The 23,935-nt window shown below is 39.9% G+C and overlaps 1 protein-coding gene across 1 annotated transcript in view; it reads right to left on the bottom strand.

The window, feature by feature from the left end:
* Crkl (CRK like proto-oncogene, adaptor protein) overlaps positions 1-23,935 on the bottom strand; it is a 29,432-nt gene that overhangs the window by 3,908 nt on the left and 1,589 nt on the right. The window contains exon 2 of the mRNA XM_003478361.5: positions 14,376-14,841. Within this exon, the coding sequence (XP_003478409.1) occupies positions 14,376-14,841 (466 nt within the window). The remainder of the gene's footprint in view (positions 1-14,375; positions 14,842-23,935) is intronic.

Here is a 23,935-nt window from a genome sequence, read left to right as displayed (position 1 = left end):
ATAGGTATGTGCCACCATGCTTGGCTTGATTAATTTTTTAAAGACTATTCAATTTCTTGTCCCAGTGTATGACCTAAAAATTATGCAATGCTAAAGACACAATGAGCCCAATACATTATTTAATTGGCAAGAATGCATACCAGAAGCAGCTTCTGAGCACAAAGCACCCCCTGCTCAATTGGCTACTAAACCCAACAAGAGAGAAATGAACACTTGACTCTCATTCGTTGAAATCACATCACACAAAAATGTGTACTAAAAATCTAGCTAGGCATGATGCACACTCTCTTTTTTTTTTTGTCTTTTTCCTTTTTATCGGTACCGGGGATCCAACTCACGACTGCCTGCTTGCAAGGCAGGCGCTTATGCCGCTGAGCTAAATCTCCAGCCCCATGATGCACACTCTTGTAACCCCAGCACTCAAGAGGTTGAGGCAGGAAGATCTGTGCCTAACCTGGGCTACATAGGGAGACACTGTCTCAAAAAAAAAAACCCAAAAAAACTATCAAATTAAAAGGAAAGGAAAAGGAGAAAAGGGAGGAATAAATTCTACCCAAATTTACATGAGATACAACTGTTATTATCAAAGTCCCTGGGCAGTAATGATGGCTCCAAGTTATCCATTCCCCTATCCCCTTTGTGGGGCAATTGTTGGGTTTCGAAGTCCAGCTCTGAGCATTTTAAAACCACAGGGTGGGGAGAATTTATCTATTGCCAGAGCATAGGTAACAGTTAGAGGATGATCTGCTCACCAATGAAAAGCAGGAATTTTATTTTGGAAGTGGTTTTCAAAACCACAAAGCTCAGGGGAGTTGCTTTAAAGGTCCAACAAATGTCTGATTAGGATCTTTTTAATATTTTTTTTGAGACAGGGACTATGTAGTTCAGGCTAACCCTGAACTCACTATGTAGTCCAGTGCTGGCCTTGAACTCAAGGTATTCTCTTGGCTCAGTCTCCTGAGTGTTGGGATAACAGCCATGTGCCACCACAACCAGCATGCTATTGTCATTTATTTTTGCCTATTGTAATAGTTCCACTGCTTTTTAAAGTCATTTTTAGGGCTAGAGGTATACATGTCTCAGTAGTAAAGTGTGTACTTAGCACACTCTAGGCCAGTGGTAGCACACCTATGGCACACATGCCATCTTAAAAGTTCTAAAAGTTTCACCATCATTGCTCTAGACCCTTGGTTTAATGCCGACCACTACTAAAAAAAAAAATAATAATAATAAAAAGCAACTTTTACAAATCGTAACTTATAAAATGCATTTGTATTTATAGCCCAGGATTCCATATAATATTTTGTTTAGAAGAAAGGGGGCTTCTGCTAAAGATACCAGTTTAACATCCTCCTCTCTATGAACTCAGGGGCTCTTCACTGAGCTATACCCCCAGTCTTTTATTTTTATTTTGAGATAGGATTCTGCTAAATTGACTCAGACAGGGCCCAAACTTTTGGAGGCACATTTAGAAGTCTACCTGCCATAGCTGGGGGCCGTGCAGTATGAACAAGCCTGGTAACAAGGGCACTGTTGGCTTTCCCCTTGCCACTGTGTTGTTGTAACAGAGAACTTAGGAAGAGCCACACTGGACTTTCCTGGTTTCTAGTAAGCTGCTGTGCTCTGAGGACTGGACTCCAGGTGCTCAAAGGGCATATATTTAATCTGCCATAACCAAGTCTGATAACTGGTAGAAAGCAGAAAAACAAATCTTATCTTCCTAAACATCTTGCTCCAAGCAATCTCTAACCTCTACTTGGGTAAATTCATCCACAAAGCCTAGAGACTATGAAAGGGCCATGCCTCCTGCTAACCACTATATCTGGTTCCCCCAGTCTTTACGAGCTCAGCCACATGCAGCCCTGAGCCACCTACTGCTATCTATGTTATCTCAGTCTAATCATCCTAACTCCTCTCCACCCATACTCTGCCTACTGCTTCCATTTACCTTCTGATGGCCCAATCACAGTGCTCACTTTCTGTGGCACTCAGAGGCTCTGTGCACCCACTCCTTTCCCTTGCCTGCCCTTCTTCAGTGTGATACTCTTAAAATAATCCTGCCAGGTAGGCACATCCTACCAACATTTGTGGAAAGCAAGCCTCTGTAAGATGAGCTGAACTGTTCTTCAGGCTCCATCTCTACTTTTGCACCATTACCTCTTCACCTTGGAAGAAAGGAACCTGCTTTGCGCTTTCTATACTCCACGTATGTTACAAGTATCTTACGAATTCCTCTGTGGGGAAGTCTGCAGCATCAGGAGAACAAGAAAACTTCTAGACTGATACCTGAAGATGCTAAGGTGTTGGTTTCTATGAGGAGACAGGTCCTAAAAATGAAGTGCGGTGGATAAAAAGAAAACAGGAGAGAGGCAAAGTTATGGGATCAAGGGGGCAATAATCTTTAGGACTGAAGCCCTGATTACATTTTTCTCTACCTTTTTATTAGAGTCTTTTCTTTTACATAGAACAGAAACAGATGTTGGAAGGATAAAGTTTAGATAAGTGGTAACTTAATTGTTTAACTATTCCAGGGACCATCTCTGGCTATGTCTGGCCTTCATATTTACTGTTCTTTTGAACACATCTCGTGCTGTTCCAGCAGCATTTCACTGAGAATCAAGGTTCTGTACTCATTACCTTCAACACAATGCATTTGTAAGATTTTCTCCAGTAAACAATCATAAGGCCTAGTATAGCACAAAGTCTCTGGGGTGATCAAAGGTTAAACTAGTTTAAGTTAATCTGTTATCCACAGTGAGGTAGACAGCTGAGCAGAGAACCATGATTCTGGAGGAGAGATGTAGCAGATGCAAGGGGCTAAGGACAGTAAGACTGACCTTTCAGAACAGAAACAGAAACAGGTCTTTTCTCCACCCTCATGCCCTTTGCGCTAACTAACTAACTCATGGCCTGTGCTCACTAGGCAAGCATTCAACTCCTGGCCATTTTTAAAACATAAGTTTATTTTGAGATAGAGTCTAAGTTGCCCAAGCTGACCTAAAAACTGTGATTCTCCTCCCGCAGCCTCCCCAACAGCTGGGATTATAGCTGGCTATTCTACCTTTGTTTGTTTGTTTCTTTCTTTTTTTAAAGACAGGGTCTTGTATAGTAGCCCAGGCTGGCCTGGAACTCACGCCAGTCTTCCTGCCTCAGCCTCCCAAGTGCTGGGATAACGGGCTTACACCACTGCATCTAGCTAGCTGCCTTTTTTTCCTTTGGTACTGGAAATCAAAGTCAGAACCTTGCACTTGCCAGGCAGGCACTTATAACTCTGAACTATATCCCCAGTCCCTAGCTGCTCCACTTTTAAAACTCTCTCTAACCGAAGAGGGTTACATGAGAGCAGTATCAAAATTTTGATCTTCAAGTCTATCTTATCCTGGCTCCTGCCTCTTCCCATTTCTTTTTATTTTTTTTTTACGGTACCGGGGACTGAACTCACGACCTTATGCTTGCCAGGCAGGCACTTACACCACTGAGCTAAATCCCCAGCCCAGCCTCTTCCCATTTCTAGCCTCATTTCATACCAATCTTCTCCTTCCCTCTAATCACACTGTCTTCTTTTCCACTTCCTCAACTTCCAAACCTCTTTTCCATATATAGGCTATAAGACAGATCCAAGGACACGATATACTGCAAGTATCATTCTTTTAACATCACAAGACGTGAAAACACACATTACAGGCTTTTGGCTATAATATCCAAGCTGGTACCAAGGAAATACCAGACTTCCATTCCTACACTTGAAAAAAATGTTAAGCATCCTTAAGAAGTCTAAATAATGGGATATGGTAGTGCACACCTGTAATCCCAGGAACTTGGGAGGCCGAGGTAGGAGAATCTCCAGTCTACATGAACTTGGGCCACTTAATGAGACTCTATCTCAAAATAAAAAAATAAAAAAGGATGGAGATATAGCTCAGGTTCTGGTTTCAATATCTGGTACCATACAGACACAAATCCTAAAGACTACTCTTACTCCAGCCTTTTAAAGCTACAAGCACATGATGGCCCTTTGACAGTAACAGTACCCAATGCAGTGTTTATTCTGCTTAGCATCCTGGGCTATGTTGTTTGTTTACTTTAGAGACAGGGTCTTGCTTTGTAGTGCAGGCTGGCCTCGACCTTGCAGTGATCTCCCTGGCAATCTTCCCGCCTTGGTGTCGTGAGTGCTGAGAATACAGGGATGTGCCACCACACCCAGTTAAGCTCTATGTTCCATATTGTATAGTCTAGATAAAGACACAATTTGAGTATCAGATATAACTAACAACAGAGATCTAAGATCTGCAACAACAGGATCCGTCTACTTAAAACAGGTATAAGTAGAATAGTGGTCCATGCCACAAACTTTGGAGGGTGGCAGACTGAACAAATATTCTGGTTCTGTCATTTTTAGTGACTTCCATGACTGTGGTGAAATGCTCAAGTGGCTTTAAGTCTGTTTCCTTTTGACTTTGGAAGGTTCTTGTAATACTTAAATGAAGTATCACATAGGAAAGTCTCAGCCAGAGTAACTATGAAGTAAATGGCAGCACTACAAGACCAATCTTGCTCCTTCCTCATCTTCCTTCCCTTTTTCTCACCTCTACTAAGCACGCCTTTGAAAACACCAAGGGAAGATCTAGGATCAGCATGGCACATTAACTGGTGGATTTTGAACAGGGTCCTCTAAAAACCGATGCAGGGACAGGAAAAATATCATTTTAGAATGAAAGATGATGGGGAGGCCTGAAAAGAGGGTATATGAGTTACTGTGATGGATACAGCAGCTGAGACAGACAATGGGAAAATGGAGAAAAAGGTGTGCCAGGTATTAAAGCCTTCTGAGAACACGCACTTTAATCAACTTGTGATTCTGGCAGTCTATACATGCCTACATTATCAATCCCCTTTTCCTTTCACCTTTTCACCCTTCTCCCTATTCCAACTAGGGTCCTGTGGTCTTCAATAAATGTAGCTACTTACTCCAAGGGGGGGGGGGAAGAATACTTTCCACATGTTGCTACCTAAAAACTTTAAAAAGATTTACTGCAGGGTGGAATAACACACACTGACAATCTCACTACTCAGGAGGCTGGTACAGAAGGATGAAGATTGGCATGGACAACTTATGAGACCTTATTTTAAAAAAAAGAAAAGAGGGGCTGGTGATATAGCTCAGGACCACTTGCTTAACATGCACAAAGTCCTGAGTTCAAGCCCCAACACCACAGACAAACAACAAAAAAATCTTCAAGGTTAATAAACATTGACTGCATGGAGGAGGTCAGTTTCTATACTCAAGAAGCTTTTCTTTGTTGTAAGATAGACATTAAATAATCCCACTGTCCAGATATGATAGCCTGAACTATATAGTAAGACCCTGCCTTTAAAAAAAAAATGGCTGGGGGTATAGTGCATAAGTGCATATGCCTGGCTGGTGCAAGGCCCTGGCTTGATCCTGAGAACACACATAAAAATAAATAAAATTAAGCACATATACTTGGGACATAAGTCCTTTTTAAAAAAAAAAAAAAAAAATCTAGTGTGGATCAGGCAATGGCAAGGAAAGAAGGGCACTTTCTGCTGCCAGCAAGTTTCCTACAGCTCTACTCATCCAGACAGTGTCCTGGAAACTCTACTATCTAACTTCTGACATTTGATTCAAAGAGCAGTCAAGGCCTTAGACCAACAATGGCAATCCTTTGAGAGCTTCAGTGAAATGTATGTCATAGATTCGCAACCACTGCCTTAGAGAGCCCAACCAAGCACTAGTTGTCATAACAATTTTGACTTCCCCCAATCAGCCTCCATTTCTCATACTGACATTCTGAGACTACAGATTCTCAGGTTACATAAAAGGAAGATCAGGAGTGCAATGGTTATGGCGGGTGATGTGAATGGGTCTTGAACACACAATGTCTTAAAGGTATAAGAAAACTGTATGTAAATGCTTTAGTATGTGTTGCATTCCTATAGAAGATTCTCAGCTTTCATCAGTTTCTCACAGGGGGTTGCAAACCTGTAACCCCAGTACTCAGGAGGCTGAGGCAGGAGAGCAATACAGTGAGTTCAAGGCCAACCTCAATTATATAGTGAGACTCCTGTCAAAACACTAACAACAATATCCTACACAACAAAACGGTTTAAAATAACTCTAAAAAGACCTAAAATAAAGACATATGTAATACATAAAATCAAGAGGCAGGTATCATTCTGATATTTGTGATCTTTATTCATTTAGTCATTCAATAAATTTATTGAGCATCTACCTATGTGCCAGGACCTGGAAGGATATATTAGAAAACATCCTAGACCTTTACGGAGTGCTTAGGTTCATCCATTTTTACCGTTTGTCTGTGTTCTTTTTTAATCTATATTTGAATCAAAGCTGTCAAATCAAGAGTCTCAAACCCTTGTCTGAGTAGCAGCCAAGTCTCACTCACAACTGAAAACTATCTGATTTTTTAATACTGAAAACTGGGATCAGGCTGGTTGGGGCTTGCCTAATCTCAGTTTTTCTTTTGCAGAAATGGAAAGCTGATGACTCTCAAACTTTAATTTTTCTGGCAGTACTGATTGGAGACTGAACCCAGACAGCACTGAGCTATATCCCCAATCCCTTTCGTTTTTTTTTCATATATTTTGAGTCAGGGTCTCACAGACCTCAAACTTGTGATCCTCCTGCTTAGCCCTGTTGTAGAGCTGGTATTATAGGCTTGTGCCACTGGGCTTGCCTGTGACCTTCAAATTCTTATGGACTTGCAAGGCATAAATCAATAAAATCTTGCAAACAAAGTCAGAAGACTCATTACTTCCTGGCTTCACAATTACCACATAAATTAATTGAAACAGTGGGGTTATTAAAAGAAAAAAAAAAGCATGGTGTCATCATATGGAGACAAACACAATAATAAAATGGAACTGAGTTCAGAAATAAACCCAGCTATGGCCAACTGATACTTGATTACTGTGACTACACTCTTATCAATGAATGGTGCTAGAACTGAATTACTGTACTGCAAAAGAATTTGTACCATTTCATACTGTGCATAAAAAATTAAAATGAATCAATAGCTTAAATATAAGAGCTAAAACTGTAAAACTGAGAACATGGTATATGTTCTGACTTTAAATTTGGCAATGAATTTTTTTCCTCCCATAAATCCATTTTATGTCAAAGATAAAAAGAAAAAAAATTACAACGAAGTTCAAAACACATCAATAGGGGCAACAATGGTACATACAATGCACAGGCAATAAACTCTTAGATATGACACAAAAGGCACAAGTGACAAAAAAATATGAAATGGATATAAGTAAAAATCAGAATGTATATTAAAGAACATTATCAAGAAAATGAAAAGGCCTATAAACCCAGCACTCAGGAGGCTGAGGTAGGAGGACCATGCTTTGAGGCCAGTCAGTGCTACATAAGCAAGTTCAAGGCCAGCCTATACTACACAGTGAGACCCTGCCTCAAGGAAAAGGGGGAAAAAAAGAAGAAGAAAAGGCAACTAATTTACAGAACACAAATAACACTTGGAAGTCATATGCTTGACTGATAAGACTTTAATATCCAGGTTATATAAAGAAGCTCTAAAACAAATTAAAAACAAAACAAAAAATAACTTGCCCCAAACATAAAACCCAATTCAAAAATGGGTCAAGGGTCAGACATGGTGTAATGTATACCTGTACTACTAGCCACTTGAAAAGCTAAGGCAGGAGGACCACAAGTTGGACCCCAGCCCAAGCAACTCAGTGGAACTCTCCCAAAATGTAAAAATAGGGCTAGAGATGTAGTTCAATGTGACGCCCTGAGTTTACTCCTCTACTACTGGGGGAGAGGGGTCGCCAGCAAATTACACAGGTCTCAAGTTCTGAGTGTATAAAATGTGGCTGATGCCACCTGGCCCATGGGGCATGAATGAGAATAAACTATGACACCCCTAGCTAATGGTTGTTATTACATGGCTATTACCAGATTTGAAAACTGAGGTCAGTACAATGATCAGACTACAGTGAAGCCTTTGCTCCAAATTTCATGGTACTATTCTCTTCCAATTTATACATTAAGAAAACAAAAATCTTTTTATTTTTATTTTTTTAAGCCAGTCAAATTTAGCAGTGGGGGGGTGGGTAGTATACCAACTTTAAAAAACAAAAATCTTTTAAAAAAATAATTATCTGCTGGGCATGGTGGTGCACACCCATAATCCCAGCACTTAGGGGCCTGAGGCAGGAGGACCACTGCAAGCTCGAGACCAGCTTGGGCTACAGAGTTCAAGGCCAGCCTGAACTGCATAGTGAAACCCTGTCTTAAAAAGACAAAAAACAAAACGAAACAAAAAATAATTATCTGGAGCCGGGCATGGTGGTGCATGTCTGTAATCCCAGCACTTAGGAGGCTGAGGCAAGAGAAGCATTGGGAGTTTGAGACCAGTCTGGATTACAAGGTGAGTTCAAGGCCAGCCTCAACTGCATAGTGAGATCTTATCTCAAAAAGACCAAAAATAAAAAATAAAAAAGTCTGACATATGATCCAATGAGACTATGATATGTAAGAAGGAAAAATCTTATCTGAAGTATTAGAGCCTATAGGGACACATGACTATTATCTACAATCTCAGGTATTTTGGAGGCTTGCTTAAACCCAAAAGTCTGTGCTTAGCCCAGACAATAAAAAAGAAACTGCCACAAACACAGATACTCCTAGATTTAAGAGGGGGATGGGTGTGAACTGTTTCTCACTGGTAGACAGCTAGAGCTACAAGAAGTTGTTAACCACCAGAGCCATCAGGACAAACTGCCTTACAAGACTATGTTCTAAATTCTGCAAGGACTGAAACCTTTCATTTCTTTGTTTGACAGAGGTTCCCCCCATGTAGTTCAGGGTGGCCTTGAACTCACACACAGGAGGCTGAACTCCACCTCCCGAATGCTGGAATTACAGGCGATCATATCCCAAATTCCTAGCCTGTCACATAAAAAGCACTTGATACTTATTGAAGGAGCAATTGTTTTCAGGGGTGTATGAGTTGAGATTGAAAGACAAACATTATAGAAGACTAAAAGCATGAGAAAGATGGCTAGATTTAATGATCCCAAGGGATTGTCACAATGTATTTTTGTTTTTTAGGGACTTTTCTTTTTTTTGAAAAAACTATTTTCTTTTTTGGTACCAGGAATCAAACTTATAGCCTTGCATTTGCAAGGCAGGTGCTGCACCACTGAGCAATATCCTGGTCCCATACAACTTGTCTTTTTCTTTGATTTTTATCAATTCTATCTCTAGCCACTTTGTTTCACTTGCGGCCTGAGAAACTGTTCTTCCACAGAATTTATTTATTTCTGCTCCTGACTGTCACCACCATTTTCTTACCCTAAATCATACAGGGAAGTGGGATAATGGCTCTATTTAGACACTTGGATACAAACCTTCATATACTGATAGGCTTGGTGGCACAGTCTTGTAATTCCAGCACTTTGGGAGTCAAAGACAGGAGGTCTGGAAGTTGCAAACTGGCCAGGACAATTCTGTGAAACCTTGTCTCAAAATAAATTTTTTTTTTTTTGTCTTTTTCGTTTTTATCGGTACCAGGGATTGAACTTACGACTGCCTGCTTGCAAGGCAGGCGCTTATGCCGCTGAGCTAAATCCCCAGCCCCTCAAAATAAAAATTAAAAATGAGCTAGGAATTTAACTCAGTATGAAGCTCAGTATGGCTAAACCAAACCAAACTGAAGCCCAAACCACAAGCAAGGTTTCACTATGCAGTTGAGGCTGGTCTTCAGTTCACTTTGTAGCCCAGGCTGGTCTTGAACTTGCAATGATCCTCCTGCCTCAGCCTCCCAATGCTGGGATTACAGGCATGCACCACCACAGCTGGCAATTTTAAAGATGCTAAGGAATTGCTTCTGTTTCTTTTTTTAGTCAGGAAACTATATTGGAATTTAAGTATGTGACAATATTACAGAGAAACCAGGGGCTGGGGATGTAGCTCAGCAGTGTTAAGTACCTGCCTAACATGCACAAGGTCATGAGTTTGATCCAGTACCAAAAAAGGAGCTGCTGTAGCTCAGCAGCCTAAGTGCCTGCCTTGCAAGCCTGGGGTTGTGAGTTCGATTCCCAGTATCAAAAAATAAACAAAAAAAAAAGTCAGTATGATCAAAGAAACCAAACATTTGCTCTAAATTTTAATGAATCAAAATAGGCAATTATCTACAACTTCAGAACTTCCATCAGTTATGAGAAACTGGCTATTTCATGCTTCAAATGAAAGCAATGAAGGAAAATTGTGTGCACTCCTCAGCATAGCTCCCCTTGCATCCCATTTTTAAAAACAAGCTCTCACTATCTTATTCAGGCTGGCTTTGAACTCTTGGTGATCCTCTTGCCTCAAACAGTTTAGTTCTTTTATGATACAAGAAAAGTCCATTTCTCCTGCTTTGTTTCTCTGCTACTTTTGTCCTTTTCCTGACATGCCCAGTGCTCATGTACTTGCAGCTACTCCAGTCTCCTGACTTGGTATGCTTTCTCCAGTTCTCCCCAGTTAATACTCATTGCTCAAATCTCCTTCTCAGATCAGTATTACCAATCTGCCAACCCCCACATCCCCACTCACCCTCCCAATCTCATTGTTTGTTTGTCTTTATTCTTTCACTAAATGGTTAAGTTTCTTGGTGCATGTAAAGATGCACCCCACCAGCTGGTTACATGGATGGTAATTAACGAACAAACATCAATTTTTTTTGGTGGTACAGTAGTAGGGATTGAAGCGAGGGTCTTCACACTGAACTGCACCTCCACTCCTTTTTTTGTTCTAAGACTGGTCTCACCAAGTAGCTAAAATAAAACGCCCAGGCTGGGACTGAATTTATGGGTCCTCCTACTGGGGTTACAGGCATGCGCAGCCATGCCTAGCCAAATATCAGCTTGTAGGCCAGGTTGCTCTTAGGTAGGCTCAGAGAATTTAAGTAACCTGCAAGAGAGGAAAATTGCTAAGCATAGACCAGTTTAAAAACTTCTACTTCTGGGGGGAAAAAAAAGAAAGAAAAAATTTCTATTTGTGGGAAAACTCTTTCAAAAGTCAAATCTTAATAAAAAAATCCATGCGAATTAATTTATTTTATTTTCTTATCGGTACCAGGGATCAAACTTGTGACCATGCGCTTGCAAGGCAATTGCTTATGCCACTGAGCTAAATCCCCAGCCCCCCATACGAATTAATTTAAGAAATACAGTTTATCTAAGCTCTATCATTTGTCTCTGGAATAGTCAAGGGGAATAAGGAAGCTTCAGTTACTGGCACATTTTGTCCTACTTATCTCCCTTTTTCTCATTTTAATTTTAATACTTTCTGATAACCTAATTGCAATAGTCCCAAGAGTTGTTTTTAATAATGCCAGACAGGCATAATTCTCCTCATACTTTCAGAAGATAATATAACCATAGAAACATTTGCTTACATTAGAGTCCAAAGTCTCATCTAATACACAGAAAAAATACCATTAAGTAGAGTATGGCAAACATGTAATTCTTGAATTCCTTTTAACTCTCTCAGTAATGAACTAAAAAGCCTGTAATGAAGCTTTCATGACTGGGTTAGTAGCACAAGGAGGCTCAGGTCTAAAGACTTTTCTCTGGGGTCTGAGAGAGTAGGTGGGCTACCTAATAGCCAAGTATGAAGATTCTCTTAAAATATGCATCACTAATTAGGCTTTTCTAGTCTGTTAGGTACCTACTCACCAAACTCTAAGCTAGTGCTGGCAAACCTATGGCACACATGCAACAGCAAGCCGCTTGTATCCTGAAATGCTCTAAGCAATTCAACAACTTTGTCATACATGTTCATCCACTCAGAAGATACAGGTCACTAAAACAAGTCTTAGATTAGAACCAGAAGTGACCAGACAAGTGCTTGAAATTCTCAGTGGGTGCCTCAATCCTCAGGGTCTCAGCCTGGTATGCCAACAACTAACCACTTTAACACACAAGTCACACACACTGAAACCTTACCAATGTTAGAGAAGTGAAAATGCTTCAAAAGGCTGGAAGTACTACATAGACTGGACAGCATTAAAAGTCTACAGAGCCTAGTTATGGTGGCACATGCCTGTAATCCCAGCACTCTGGGAGACTGAGGTAGGAGGACTGTCAAGTTAAAGCTCACCTGAGCAATTTAGTGACTCAGCAAGACCTTGTTTCAAAATAAAAAATAAAAAGGGCTGGGTTCAACACCTAGTATTGCCTAAAAGAGTCCAAAGAATCTGTGTCACTCAAAGATATTGAGGGGCAGGCCTGGCTAGAAGTATATACACTCTTATATGGAACAAGTCTGTGTGGCAGTGAGAAATCTGGGAAAGACCTGCTCAGCTAGGACTCTCTATCTGCGGAGCTTGTTCTGGTTTCTTTCCTGTTCTGCTGAGATGTATAAAAGCACCTGGGCCCTCTTCAGTCTCTGGTGCCAGTTGGAAGCCTCAGATATTCAGTCTTTTTCCTTTCAGCCAAAACCAAGGGAAAATGTAATATCAATTCTAAATCAAACTTTCAGGTGTAGTTCAGATATTATTCTTTGTCCAATGAAAAGATAATATATAAAACACATTATTCCTAACTTTTAACTGTGCGCAAGCTGTCTTGTAGTGTAAGTTTTGCTTTTTTGAAACAAATGGCTCTAGTCATCTTTCTGTGATGCTAGGGCTGCTCTCAACCCTTCCCTATTTTGACTGTGGGGTGAATACAGCAAACTATCACTAACTTAATCTCTTTCTAACACATATATAGTTTGTTAATGGTAAGTAAGAATATTTAACTGTAATCATATTATGATATTTATACAGCACTTTGTGGTTTACAAAGCATTTTAACAAGCATCATTTTATTTGGTTTTCACAATAGCCTACTAAAGACTGCAAACCAGAGCAATTTGCATTTTACAGGAAAGGGCAAAGAAGCTCAGAAGTGAAGAGATCTCCTCCATGTAAACAGTAAGCAAAAGAGTCAGGATTTCTGATATCTAGTCCCATGTTTTGATACAATATTCTGGATCCATCTGACTATATGTATTTTATACCTCAATAAAAAAAAACTAACCAAAAAAAGTATTAAAGCCATGCAGTGTAGCTCATGCCTGAAATCCCAGCATTTGGGAGGCTGAGACAGGAAGGTCACCTCGAGTTCAAGGCCAGCCTGAACTGCATAGTTAAACCCTGTCTCAAAAAAACAAAAAAATAAAAATAAAATCTATTTTTCAGATCTGCCCCTTTTTATCTTCTGAGGCCACCGTAGCATTTGTGACAAACACGGTCATTTATCTGGACTTATCAACCGTCTCAACAGACATCATAAGCTCATCAACACTGATCCTCAGGACTTTTTAATATAATTGATCCATAGAAAAATAGTAATCATTGAAATCTTTTTAAAAATCAGTTAATATTTAGTTAGAAGAAAATGACTTGGTGACCGAAGTCTTATTTCATGCTATGGTAATTTATAAAATATGTAGCAAGGGCTGATAACATTTTACAACTGACATTGTAAACATTATAACATTTTACATTCCTCTAATTGAAAATAAATTCTAAGATATTTATTCCTATTTCTCAAATGATCACAATGTTGGAAATAAGGATTCAGGTAAGTGGCTATGCAACTGTATGCTGATATTCCTCTAAGTCATGGGTCTTTCTGATTGTCCTTACAGGAAAGAAAACTAACAACTGCTGAAATAAATCTATGAAAGCTTTGGGAGCAGAAAAAAGAATGAGCTAGTGGAGAACTTAAGAGAAACAAGTAATATGAAGGATAGTCAGTGAAAAGTACTTTTTCTCTAATATTTGGAATCTAAAAAAAGACACGAAAATAGTGACCATTAGATACGGCAAAGAGAGTAAGAAGAGGAGAGGGGAATGTAAGGGAGGATAATATGAGAGGATGGCTATGATCAAAATATGTGCATGCAAGAAAATACATCAAAACCCTCCTTTTTTTTTCTTTTTGTGGTACTGGGGATTAAACATAGAAGGATTAAACACTAATCCACATCTCCACTCCTTTTTGTAATTTGAGACAGTCTCACAAAAATCACCCAGGCTGGCCTGGGCTTGAAATTGTAATCCTCCTGCCTCAGCCTTCCCAGAATACTGGGATTATGGGGATGTACCACCATTCCTGCCTTGAAACCCAGTATTCTATAAAATTAATAGACACTAAAAGGATATTAATGGGAAGGAAAAAAAAAAAAATCAGTGGAACACCAACAGTGTATCTTCCAAAATCACCCAGTACTCTAATTTCCACAAATATAACTTTAAATGAGCAGACAGACATTACTTTGCAGAACCTAAAATTAAAAACCCAATGTCAAAAGAACCACAAAATTTTACCTCTAATGCCAAGGCAGTCTTGTCATAAGCACAGGGTACTCTTTTCTGGATTGCTTTCGCAAAGACAGGTCCATTCTGTGTAGAGGGCAAAGGGTTGACCGCTGCCCCAGGAGTACTGGAAACTGCAGGTAGAGGTGTTGTTGTCTGAGGTTGAGCATATGCATGAGCAGGTTCTGGGATGCCGTAACTGTTGGAATTCCTATTGCCATGCTTTCCATGTGGTGAGGATCTCACAAGCTTTTCAACATAAGGGACAGGAATCATTCCAACCCGGCCATCCTTGTTTCGGGCACTCCACCACTGTTCTTCAGGCTTCTCTATTATCACTAGGATCTCACCCTTTTTAAAGGGCAGGTCTTCAGCATCATTCCCAGGAAAATCATAGAGAGTCCGAACATATTCCAGATTTTCTTCTGCTGTAGGCAGGTTGGGTGTTGAGACAGATCCCATTGGTGGACTTGGATACCTTAAGAAAGAAAATTATTCTATGAAAAATCTTACTCTATTGTCAGTGTTTGTCAAACATAAATCAGTTCACTCTATAATGAATTATTTCTCTCTCTATTCACAGGAGTTGACCAAAGTTTTGTCATGCAGCACTCTGCACCTTCTGCAGTCTGGACTATAACAAATTAATATCCTGAGTATAGCTTTGCAAACTTCATGTCCTTCGTGTGCACACATGCATGCACACAAGCATGCCCATACCCACCCAAACTGTTTTACTTGACTTGAATTTGTTTTTTAATCTAAGTAGGCTAAGTAGCTGTCTTCCTCTGGATCCTGTTACAACCACTACACACTCTTCCGCCCAGGTCTAATCTAATGGTTTGCGTCCTGCAACTTGCCTTGACAGACTTGTCTCTGGTTCCTCAAAATATAAAAACCAAAAAAGGGCTTACTTGCTCCAAAAACAAAACAAAAAAATTAAACAAAACACCAAAAACCCTACATTTCATCTTGTATGAGAATCATCATCTAACTATTAAATGAATACCTATGAAAGTTTCACTGTGAAAATCACAGGTAAGCTCTTTCATGTAAAGCAGCAGCCCAAAGGTACCACTGCCTTCACTGTGCTGTACAGACCAGTGTATATTTGCTGACTGACTTGTAGAATGCATTTCTTGGAGTCAGCTACAAAAGCAAAAGCCCCAGCTGGAAGCTCAGTGGCAGAGCACGTACAAGGACCCAGGTTCAACCCCTAGCACTACACACACATACCTGCTCTCCAGAAACATCCCATGTATAAAAGCAGTGTAAGTTCCTTTTCACCTAAGAAATATTCTGGAAAGTTACAAACACATAAAGTTTTTTTTTTCTCATTTTTTTAAAAATCAGTATCAGGGATCAAACTCAAAACTGCCTGCTTGTAAGGCAGGCGCTTATGCTGCTGAGCTAAATCACCAGCCCCGACAAATACATAAAGTTTTGGAAAAACTATTTTACCATTATCTGCCCTTGGCCAGGCACAGCACATACCTATAATACCAGTACTTGGGAGGCTAAAGCAGGAGAATTACTCCAAGTTTGAAGCCAACCTGAGCCATAAAGTGACTTCAAGGCCAACCTGAACTAAAGTAAACCTGTCTCAGAAAGATAAAAAATAACCCCCCCCAAACCAAAACCCTCACCCCCCCCCCAAAATCCTTAATTTCTCTGAAGCACAGGATCTATATTAGATTAACATATCCTGGGCTTCATCTATAATCTGCACCTCTTTAAATGGTGGCTTAACCAGTAGAACCATTACCAAAGCCTGATTCAAGAACTGCTGAAAGAATGTGCTGGGAAAGGCCAGGCCTGTTTAATCACTGGTGGATGGTTCCAATTTATCTTTATTCAGGCAATGAACGTTTTCCTTCTTTCTTATCCCAGCATAGATCTAAAAAAATATTTTAATATAGAAAAGTGTCCATTTGTATTAAGCATCTTGATTTAAAAAAAAAAAAAAAGACGACAATTCTGAGCTGATGGTCCCAGATCAGTGGTAGAGTATTTGCCTAGCATCTTAGCATGTAGGGCTAGAACAGAGCCACAGCCCCCACCCCCACAACAAAACCACAAGACAGGAACAGGGTGGCAGGGGGCTGCTCTTTTTTTGGGTACCAGGAATCGAATCCAGGGCTTTGTACCTACCAGGCAGGTGCTGTACTACTGAGCTACAACCTCAGCCACTGGAGAGGAAACCACAAATATCCTTCCCATGTTCACTCTCCTCTCCCATTGGCTCAATTTATGGTTTCTCTTTTTTACTATTTTTTGGTATTCCTAACCCATTTGAGTTCAGTTCAGCTTTTCATGGTCCTCTATGGTAAGAGGTTCTTCCTATCCTGTGCTATCCTAAGAAGTTTCCAAAAGTAAAACTGATCCTCAGCATGACAAAGGGGAAAAAATGTGAAATTGATTCTGACAATTCTTTGCAGGAACCTAGAAGGTGTCCCATCTTCAACCTCTTTTAAGAGGTCCAGGATGCCCTTTACAAATCAGTTCTACCCTTCCCACTTAGTTTCCTGTCCATCACTCACATTAATGACAACTCTATGCCATTCCCAGCAGGCACTGCCAACACCTTTTCCACCTCATATACCTGTTTTCATCCTTCAAGAATCAGTTGAAAGAGCCAGGGATATAGCTCAGTGGCACAAAGTGCTTTGCCTGTCAAGTGTGAGGCCATGAGTTTGATTCCAGGTACCAAAAAAAGAAAAAGAAAAAAAAAAAATCAGTTGAAAGAGTACCTCCTCTTTCAAGCCTTCTCCCTTGCTTCCCAGCTACCACCATGGCCTTTTACTTTTAATTCTTTCAATAGACTGAATTTCTCAGACAAAAAATACGTTCTCTTCCCATTGCATGACTTGTACATAGTTTTGGGCTTTTGTATATAATAGGTTTCAATATACCAGAAACATTTCTCAATTCATTCTCTCTCTCTCTCTCTCTCTCTCTCTCTCTCTCGACAAAGTCTTGTTTTGTAGTTTAGGCTGGCTTTGAACTTTATGTAGTCCAGGTTGGCCTGGAAGTTTTGTGCTCCTCCTGCCTCAACCTCCCAAGTGGGAGGTGTTTGTCACCACACTCAGTTCTATCCTTTTTTTGTTTCTGAAAGCACAAAAGTCCAGGCACTCCAAATATCTCAAGCTAATTTAACTGTTACAAAGACACATTAGCTGGGCACAGTGGCATACACCCATAATATCTCAGCACTTGGGAAGCTGAGGCAGAAGAACTGCCTCCAGGAGCCTGTCTCAAAAAAAAAAAAAAAAAAAAAGGAGATCCTGTATGCCACATGGTACAACTTCAAAACCTCTTCATCTCATAATTCTTCCATGGCTATTCTCAACTGTCATTCCTGGTCACCTGACACATGTCTGGTGGCCTTATTTATTATTTTAGCAAATAATCATCTATTCTCCCATTAATAAACAATGACCCACTTTGCCTACCAGAAAAAATTAATACTTAAGCCTTAAAGACCCTTATAAATAATAAAAGTTCAGATCAAAGTGAAAATTCCTTGAGATTGAGTCTCAAGGAATGCTGTGTTGCCTGACTGACCTCAAACTATCTTCCTGTCTTAGCCTCCAAGTGCTGGGACTACAGGAACAATATATCCAGCTTTCAAAGTGAAAATTCTTAGGCAAAAGTTCTCTGGATTTCAATGACTATGAGTGTGTGTGTGGTTTTTGTATGTGTGAGACTGAGGACTGAAACCAGGTCCTCACAAATGCTAGCTAGGCAAGTGCTCCACTGCTAAGCAATATCCCAGCTCTGGATTTGAGTTTTAAATGAAGGAAAGTCACAAGTTAAATGGCCTTTTAGTACTTTACATATAATGAGCACAACTCTTCAACTGGACAAGTTTCTATTCTCATCCTAATGACAAAACAAAGTTCTTGTATCTCACCTAAATCAAATTTAGATGATCTAAACTACCAGTAAGGATAAATGCAAGGGGGGTTATTCACAGTGTCAAATTCTACACTGACCAAATTACAGTACTGGTAATTATCTCTCCCTAATCTCAATGATAAAAAAATCCAGATTTGAGTTTTTAAATAGTTTGAAAAAGGAATGTGTGGAAGAGACACGGTGACAGCCTGTTTAATGGGCCTGAGGACTCTCAGATTAGACTAAGCAGTCTTGAAGAGGTCTCCTACAGCCACTTTACCACGCATGGAAATGGCCTTCTAAAAATCAGACCTGACTCCTGTAATCCCAGCACCTCTGGGAGACTTAGGAACAAGGACCAAAAATTTTAGCCTATTGCGGGGTACCTTAGTAACTTAGTAAGACTATAAATAAATAAATAAAAATTTAAAAGGGGTGGTGCTGTAGCTCAGTGGTAGAAGACCTCAGGTTCTACCCCTAATGTTTCAAAACAAACTCTAACTCATAAGCTTCCTGGAGCATTTCAAGAACTATCCAACTCCATAAACCAAGTTCATATGATGCTAATGTCTAGCTTTAATGTCTGCCTGGGGTTTTTTGGGGGAACCAAGAATCAAACTCAGGACCTTGTGCTTGCCAGACAGGTTGCTTGTGTCACTGAGCGGCTCGTATCTATTGTAATACGATTTTTCTCAAAGGGTCAATTCTCATAGCTTTTTGTGTTTTCCTTAGCTTTTAATGCTTTTTTTCACTATTTTTTTCCCCTAACTTGCATTTATCTATACAAGCTAGAACTAGAGAATTCTAAAAGGAAAGTAAGCTGTACAAAACTCATTTTCAAGTTTCAGGAAAAATGTATTTCCTATCTAAATAGTCTAGAAACCCTTTGAAACATTCTCCCATAAAACTGAAAAATGGACCCTATTTAATAAAAAACCACTAAAGCTCACCCTACAATTTAACACCCCCTCCCCCGCCCCAAAAGAGTCTCATCATTGTTACCCACATTAGCCTTGAAATCCTGGCCCAAAAGATCTTTCTGCCTCAGCCTCTCAAGCAGCTTGCAACTATATACAGGTGAATGATGCTACCATGTTCAGTCCTAAATAAAATCATAAATGTATATATACTCAAGTAAAGGTGAAAATCATTACAAGATTGTTATTTGTCAGCTGATGTGCAGTATTAAAATACTTTCACGTATACATAAAAATTTTTCAGGTTCACTCAAAATCAGCTAAAGCCATCTGACATAGGACTTTTTTGGGATTAAATTCATCCATTCATTCTTTCTTTTCTTCTTCCTTTTTTTTTTTTTTTTTTTTTGGTGGTACTGGGAATCAAACTCATGATCTTGCACTTGCCAGGCAGGCACTGTGCTGCTGAGCTACATCCCGACCTGGGATTCAATTTTAAAACCACCACAGCAATACCACAGATAAACACACTGGGGGTCCAGCTCAATGGTAGAAGGAATGCCTACTATACAAGAAGATAAACCTCGTAAATATACGAAATCAACACTGCTTCTTCCCTTTCCCATCATGCCCCCGTGCCCCCTATTGATAAGCTTCAATTTTTATCTCCAAAACAGACATTTCCAAGTCACAGCTCTACTTTCAGTCAACATAATTTTGCTCCAGGACCCAGTACCAGCCTCAGGGCACACCAGCTTTTAAAATTATTTCTTGCCAAGAAGCCCAAGTATTTTAAACAAAATCCAACTTCCTTACTTGACCATTATCTCTGAACTCTTCTCATAGGACCCCCTTGCTCAAAGTTCTTTCCCTCTTCTCAGCCCAAGCCCTCCCGAAGTTTGCTTCTTAGGTCTTAGCCTCATGTCACACTACATTAGGCAGGTATCCTATTTTCTGTTATATTCTCTCAACCTAGGTTTATTCCCTTCACAATATGCATTCATCTTGTACTTAACTGTTTCCTTCAAGAAAATATAATTTCCATGGTGAAGAAAGTATGTCTATCACATAGAACCCAACTGGGAGATAATCTTACAAATGTGAATAAAAATTGAACACCAAGAATCATTCCAGGGGGTAAGGAAAAATGCCACAATGACAAATTTCAGCTAAGCAAAACAAAATTTAAAATAAATTACTGCCCAAGGAAGGGACATAAAACCCTGGCTTTAAAATCCCAGTTAATAATGCCTGAAAAGTTAAACCACTGAATTTATCTTGTCTGGGATATGAATATGAGCTGGGTTGGTGACCCAGCCTATAACTCCAGCACTGGAGACTGAGGAGAATTGCACTTGCAGGTCAGCTTGGACTCCACTATGAGATTCTGTCTCTTTCAGGAAAAGAAAGAGAGACAGAGACAGAGACAGAGACAGAGACAGAGACAGAGACAGAAAGAAAGAGAGAGAGAGAGAGAGAGAGAGAGAGAGAGAGAGAGAAAGAAAGAAAGAGAAAGATACATTATATTAAATTCTTACTTGCCAAGGCTTGACCACCACTAGGTTTTTCTTTTTTGTGTAGTACTAGGATTGAACCCAATATCACTGAACTTTGAGCAATGAGGTGTGATCAAAATATATAGTAAAGGGCTCGAGATTTAGCTCAGTGGCATAAGCACCTGCCTTGCAAGCAGGCAGTCAAGAGTTCAATCCCCGGTACCGATAAAAAGGGGGAAGAAACAACAATAAAAAAACATATATATATAGTAAATGTTGAAATTTCAAAAAATTATAGTAGAGGACACATTATTAAGCTCCTCCAAATAGCCCGTCCTCCTAATTTCAACACATTTAACCTATTGTCAGTGAAGCCCTCTTCTTTGTATTTAGTTGTGCTGTCATGGTTATGGAAATGATTCAAAACACTGATCTTTAATAGTTACTTTGAGCGGGGCGTGGTGGCTCATGCCTGTCACCCCAGCATTGAGAGATTGAGGCAGGAGGATCACTGTGAGTTTGAGACTAGCCTAGGCTACAAAGTGAGCTCAAGGCCAACCTGAACTGTATAGACAGACCCTGTCTCAAAAAGACAAAAAAAAAAGTTATTCTGACTTTGAGGAAGAGCCAGGAGTTCCATAGTGCCAGATCCAAGGAGGAAAATGAATGAAGATGCACCAGTGTCTTTTGTAAGCCTGTCTTGCCATTGGATGGCACTCAGCAGCAGCAGTCATCATCCTTGTAAAGACGAGGAAAAAGACTTCCAGAACTCTTTCTCACAGTGGAATACATACATATGTTGGAAGCAAAAGGGAGTATGAGGGGCATTAAAGGCAACATATCCTTTACTGTAATACTGAAATAAATGGAAACCTTCACTTTATAATTTGATCACCCCTTGTACAACGGGAAGACTTTAAAAAAATTTTTTTTATTTTAATCTGAGACATAGTTTCCTTAAACGGCCCAGGCAGTCACTGTTGATCCTCCTGCCTCAGCTTCCTAGGTAGCTGGCATTGCATGTACAGGGGTGCACCACTGCCACACAATCAGCTTTCTATAATATGTCAAACCTGACCTAGGAATTTCAGGCTTGAAAATGACATATCAAAAGATACAGTATATTCTTCTGGATGTGGTGGCCTATCCCAGTAATTCCAGCATTCCAGACGCTGACAAAGGAGGATCACTGTTGAGTTCCAGCTCAGCCTGGGCTAAAGTGAGTTCAAGACCAACATGAACTATACAGAGCAAGGCCCTGTCTCAAAAACAAAAGCAAAAAAACCAAACAACCAACCAACCCAACCCAACCCAATCCAAATACACAGATGCATACACTAAGTCAAACCAAACTAAATCAAACCAAGCCAAGAAAAGATTCAGTACAGCCTAGTGTGGTGGCACATGCCTGTTACTCCAGCTGTTCCAGAGGCTCACAGGAGGATTCCAAATTAGAGCCAACCTGGGCAACTTAGCAAGACCCTGATGCTGAAATTTAAAAATAAAAAGAACCAGAGATGTAGTTCAGTGATTCCTGAGTTTAATCCCCAGAACTACAACAGTGATGACGATTTATTGTATAACCAAGGTAACTCTAATCAGGAGCCAATTCAACCAGAATTGTAATCCTCAGGAGAAAATGAAAACAGCAACAGGCCTGGGGCAAGGACAGACCTGAGAACAAACAATTAAAGCTAATCATCAGGGTAGGGTCTGAACACACCCGACCACCACCATCCATACACACACATTTTGAGACAAGAGTCTTTGTATGTAGCTCAGGCTGGCCTTGAACTCAGTATATAGTTTAGGCTGCCTTGAATTCTCAGTGATCCTTCTGCCTCAGCCTCCCAAGTGTTGGAATTACAGTTGTACATCACCATAACTAGGGACTACTAACATGACACAGGACTGCAATAGCTCAAGCAAAGGTATAAATAGGTAAGAATGGCTACCAAAATAGTGGGCAGCCTAGTAGAGGTTCACTGAAGGAAGGAGAGAAGACAAAACCAGAAAGTTACATTTGGTATCTTAGAAGACATATGCAGGGATAATCTGGATTTGCAGAAAGTAGGAAGCTACTGTATATCCCTTTTCTCTCCTCTAGAAGGGGGATCAACCCATCAATTCACTTTTTGGAACCCCAGTATTTTTTTTTTTGGTCTTTTTCCTTTTTATTGGTACCAGGGTTCAAACTCACGACTGCCTGCTTGCAAGGCAGGCGCTTATGCCACCGAGCTAAATCCCCAGCCCCCGGAACCCCAGTATTAACAAACCTGTCACACTTCAATGTAAGCACATGCCTTGCACATAGCATGGCTTAATAAAAGCCTGAAATTAATCACATAATTCACTCTCACAAATAAGAGTAATTTAGTTAAGCATATTACCAATTTCATTACAGTAGTTTCTAATGTTCTCCAACCTGGAATTACACGGCACGCAAAGCTGACCACACCTACCAGTAGTGCTAAGACCTTCACCAATAAGATTCGTGGTGTTCTAGTACTTGATTATTTGATATACATTCACTTCTTTCCCCTTTTTAATCTCCACTTGGATCACAGCAGATAATCTTATAGTTATTGAACTGTTAAGGTTTTATTTCTTCTTTACCTCTACTTCACCAAAGCAACTTACGCTTCCAGTAGGTGTCCATAATTATAGTAGTTCTATTCACTTATTTACTTATTTTTTGTGGTATTGGGGATAGAATCCAGGGCCTAATACACGCTAGTTAGGCAAGCATTCTACCACTGAATTACACAATCCCCTCAGTTTTAATGTGTAAAAATCCAGAGAAAAACCTCATTAGCAAATCTATTGTCAAAATAGCTTATCTTGAAAAGTCTACATCAATGTTTGTTAATATTTTAAGAAATTAACTGGACAGTAAAATACCTTTTATTTAAGAAAGTCTAGGAGGCCTGGGATGTAACTCTGTAGTACAACTGCTTAGCATTTGCCAGGTCTTTCAAGTAATTTTAGTCCCTCATCATCTCAAAAACAAGTAATTTTTAAATATTTCAGGCATCTTTCTGCTCACATTTGGTATAATTTTTTTTTTTTTTTTTTGGTCTTTGTCGTTTTTACCGGTACCAGGAATGGAACTCATGACTGCCTACTTGCAAGGCAGGTGCTTATGCCGCTGAGCTAAATCCCCGACCCCACATTTGGTATAATTTAAACAATAGAATTTTATGAGAAAATAAGGCATTTTATCTGGGAAAGAACACTTGATGATCAGTATCACTTTGGACTC

This window comes from Cavia porcellus, unplaced genomic scaffold (genome assembly GCF_034190915.1).
Source record: "Cavia porcellus strain 051 isolate PalLab524CR breed Dunkin Hartley unplaced genomic scaffold, mCavPor4.1 scaffold_16, whole genome shotgun sequence".
NCBI classification, from domain to species: domain Eukaryota; kingdom Metazoa; phylum Chordata; class Mammalia; order Rodentia; family Caviidae; genus Cavia; species Cavia porcellus.
This window is presented reverse-complemented; position numbering and strand designations above follow the sequence as displayed.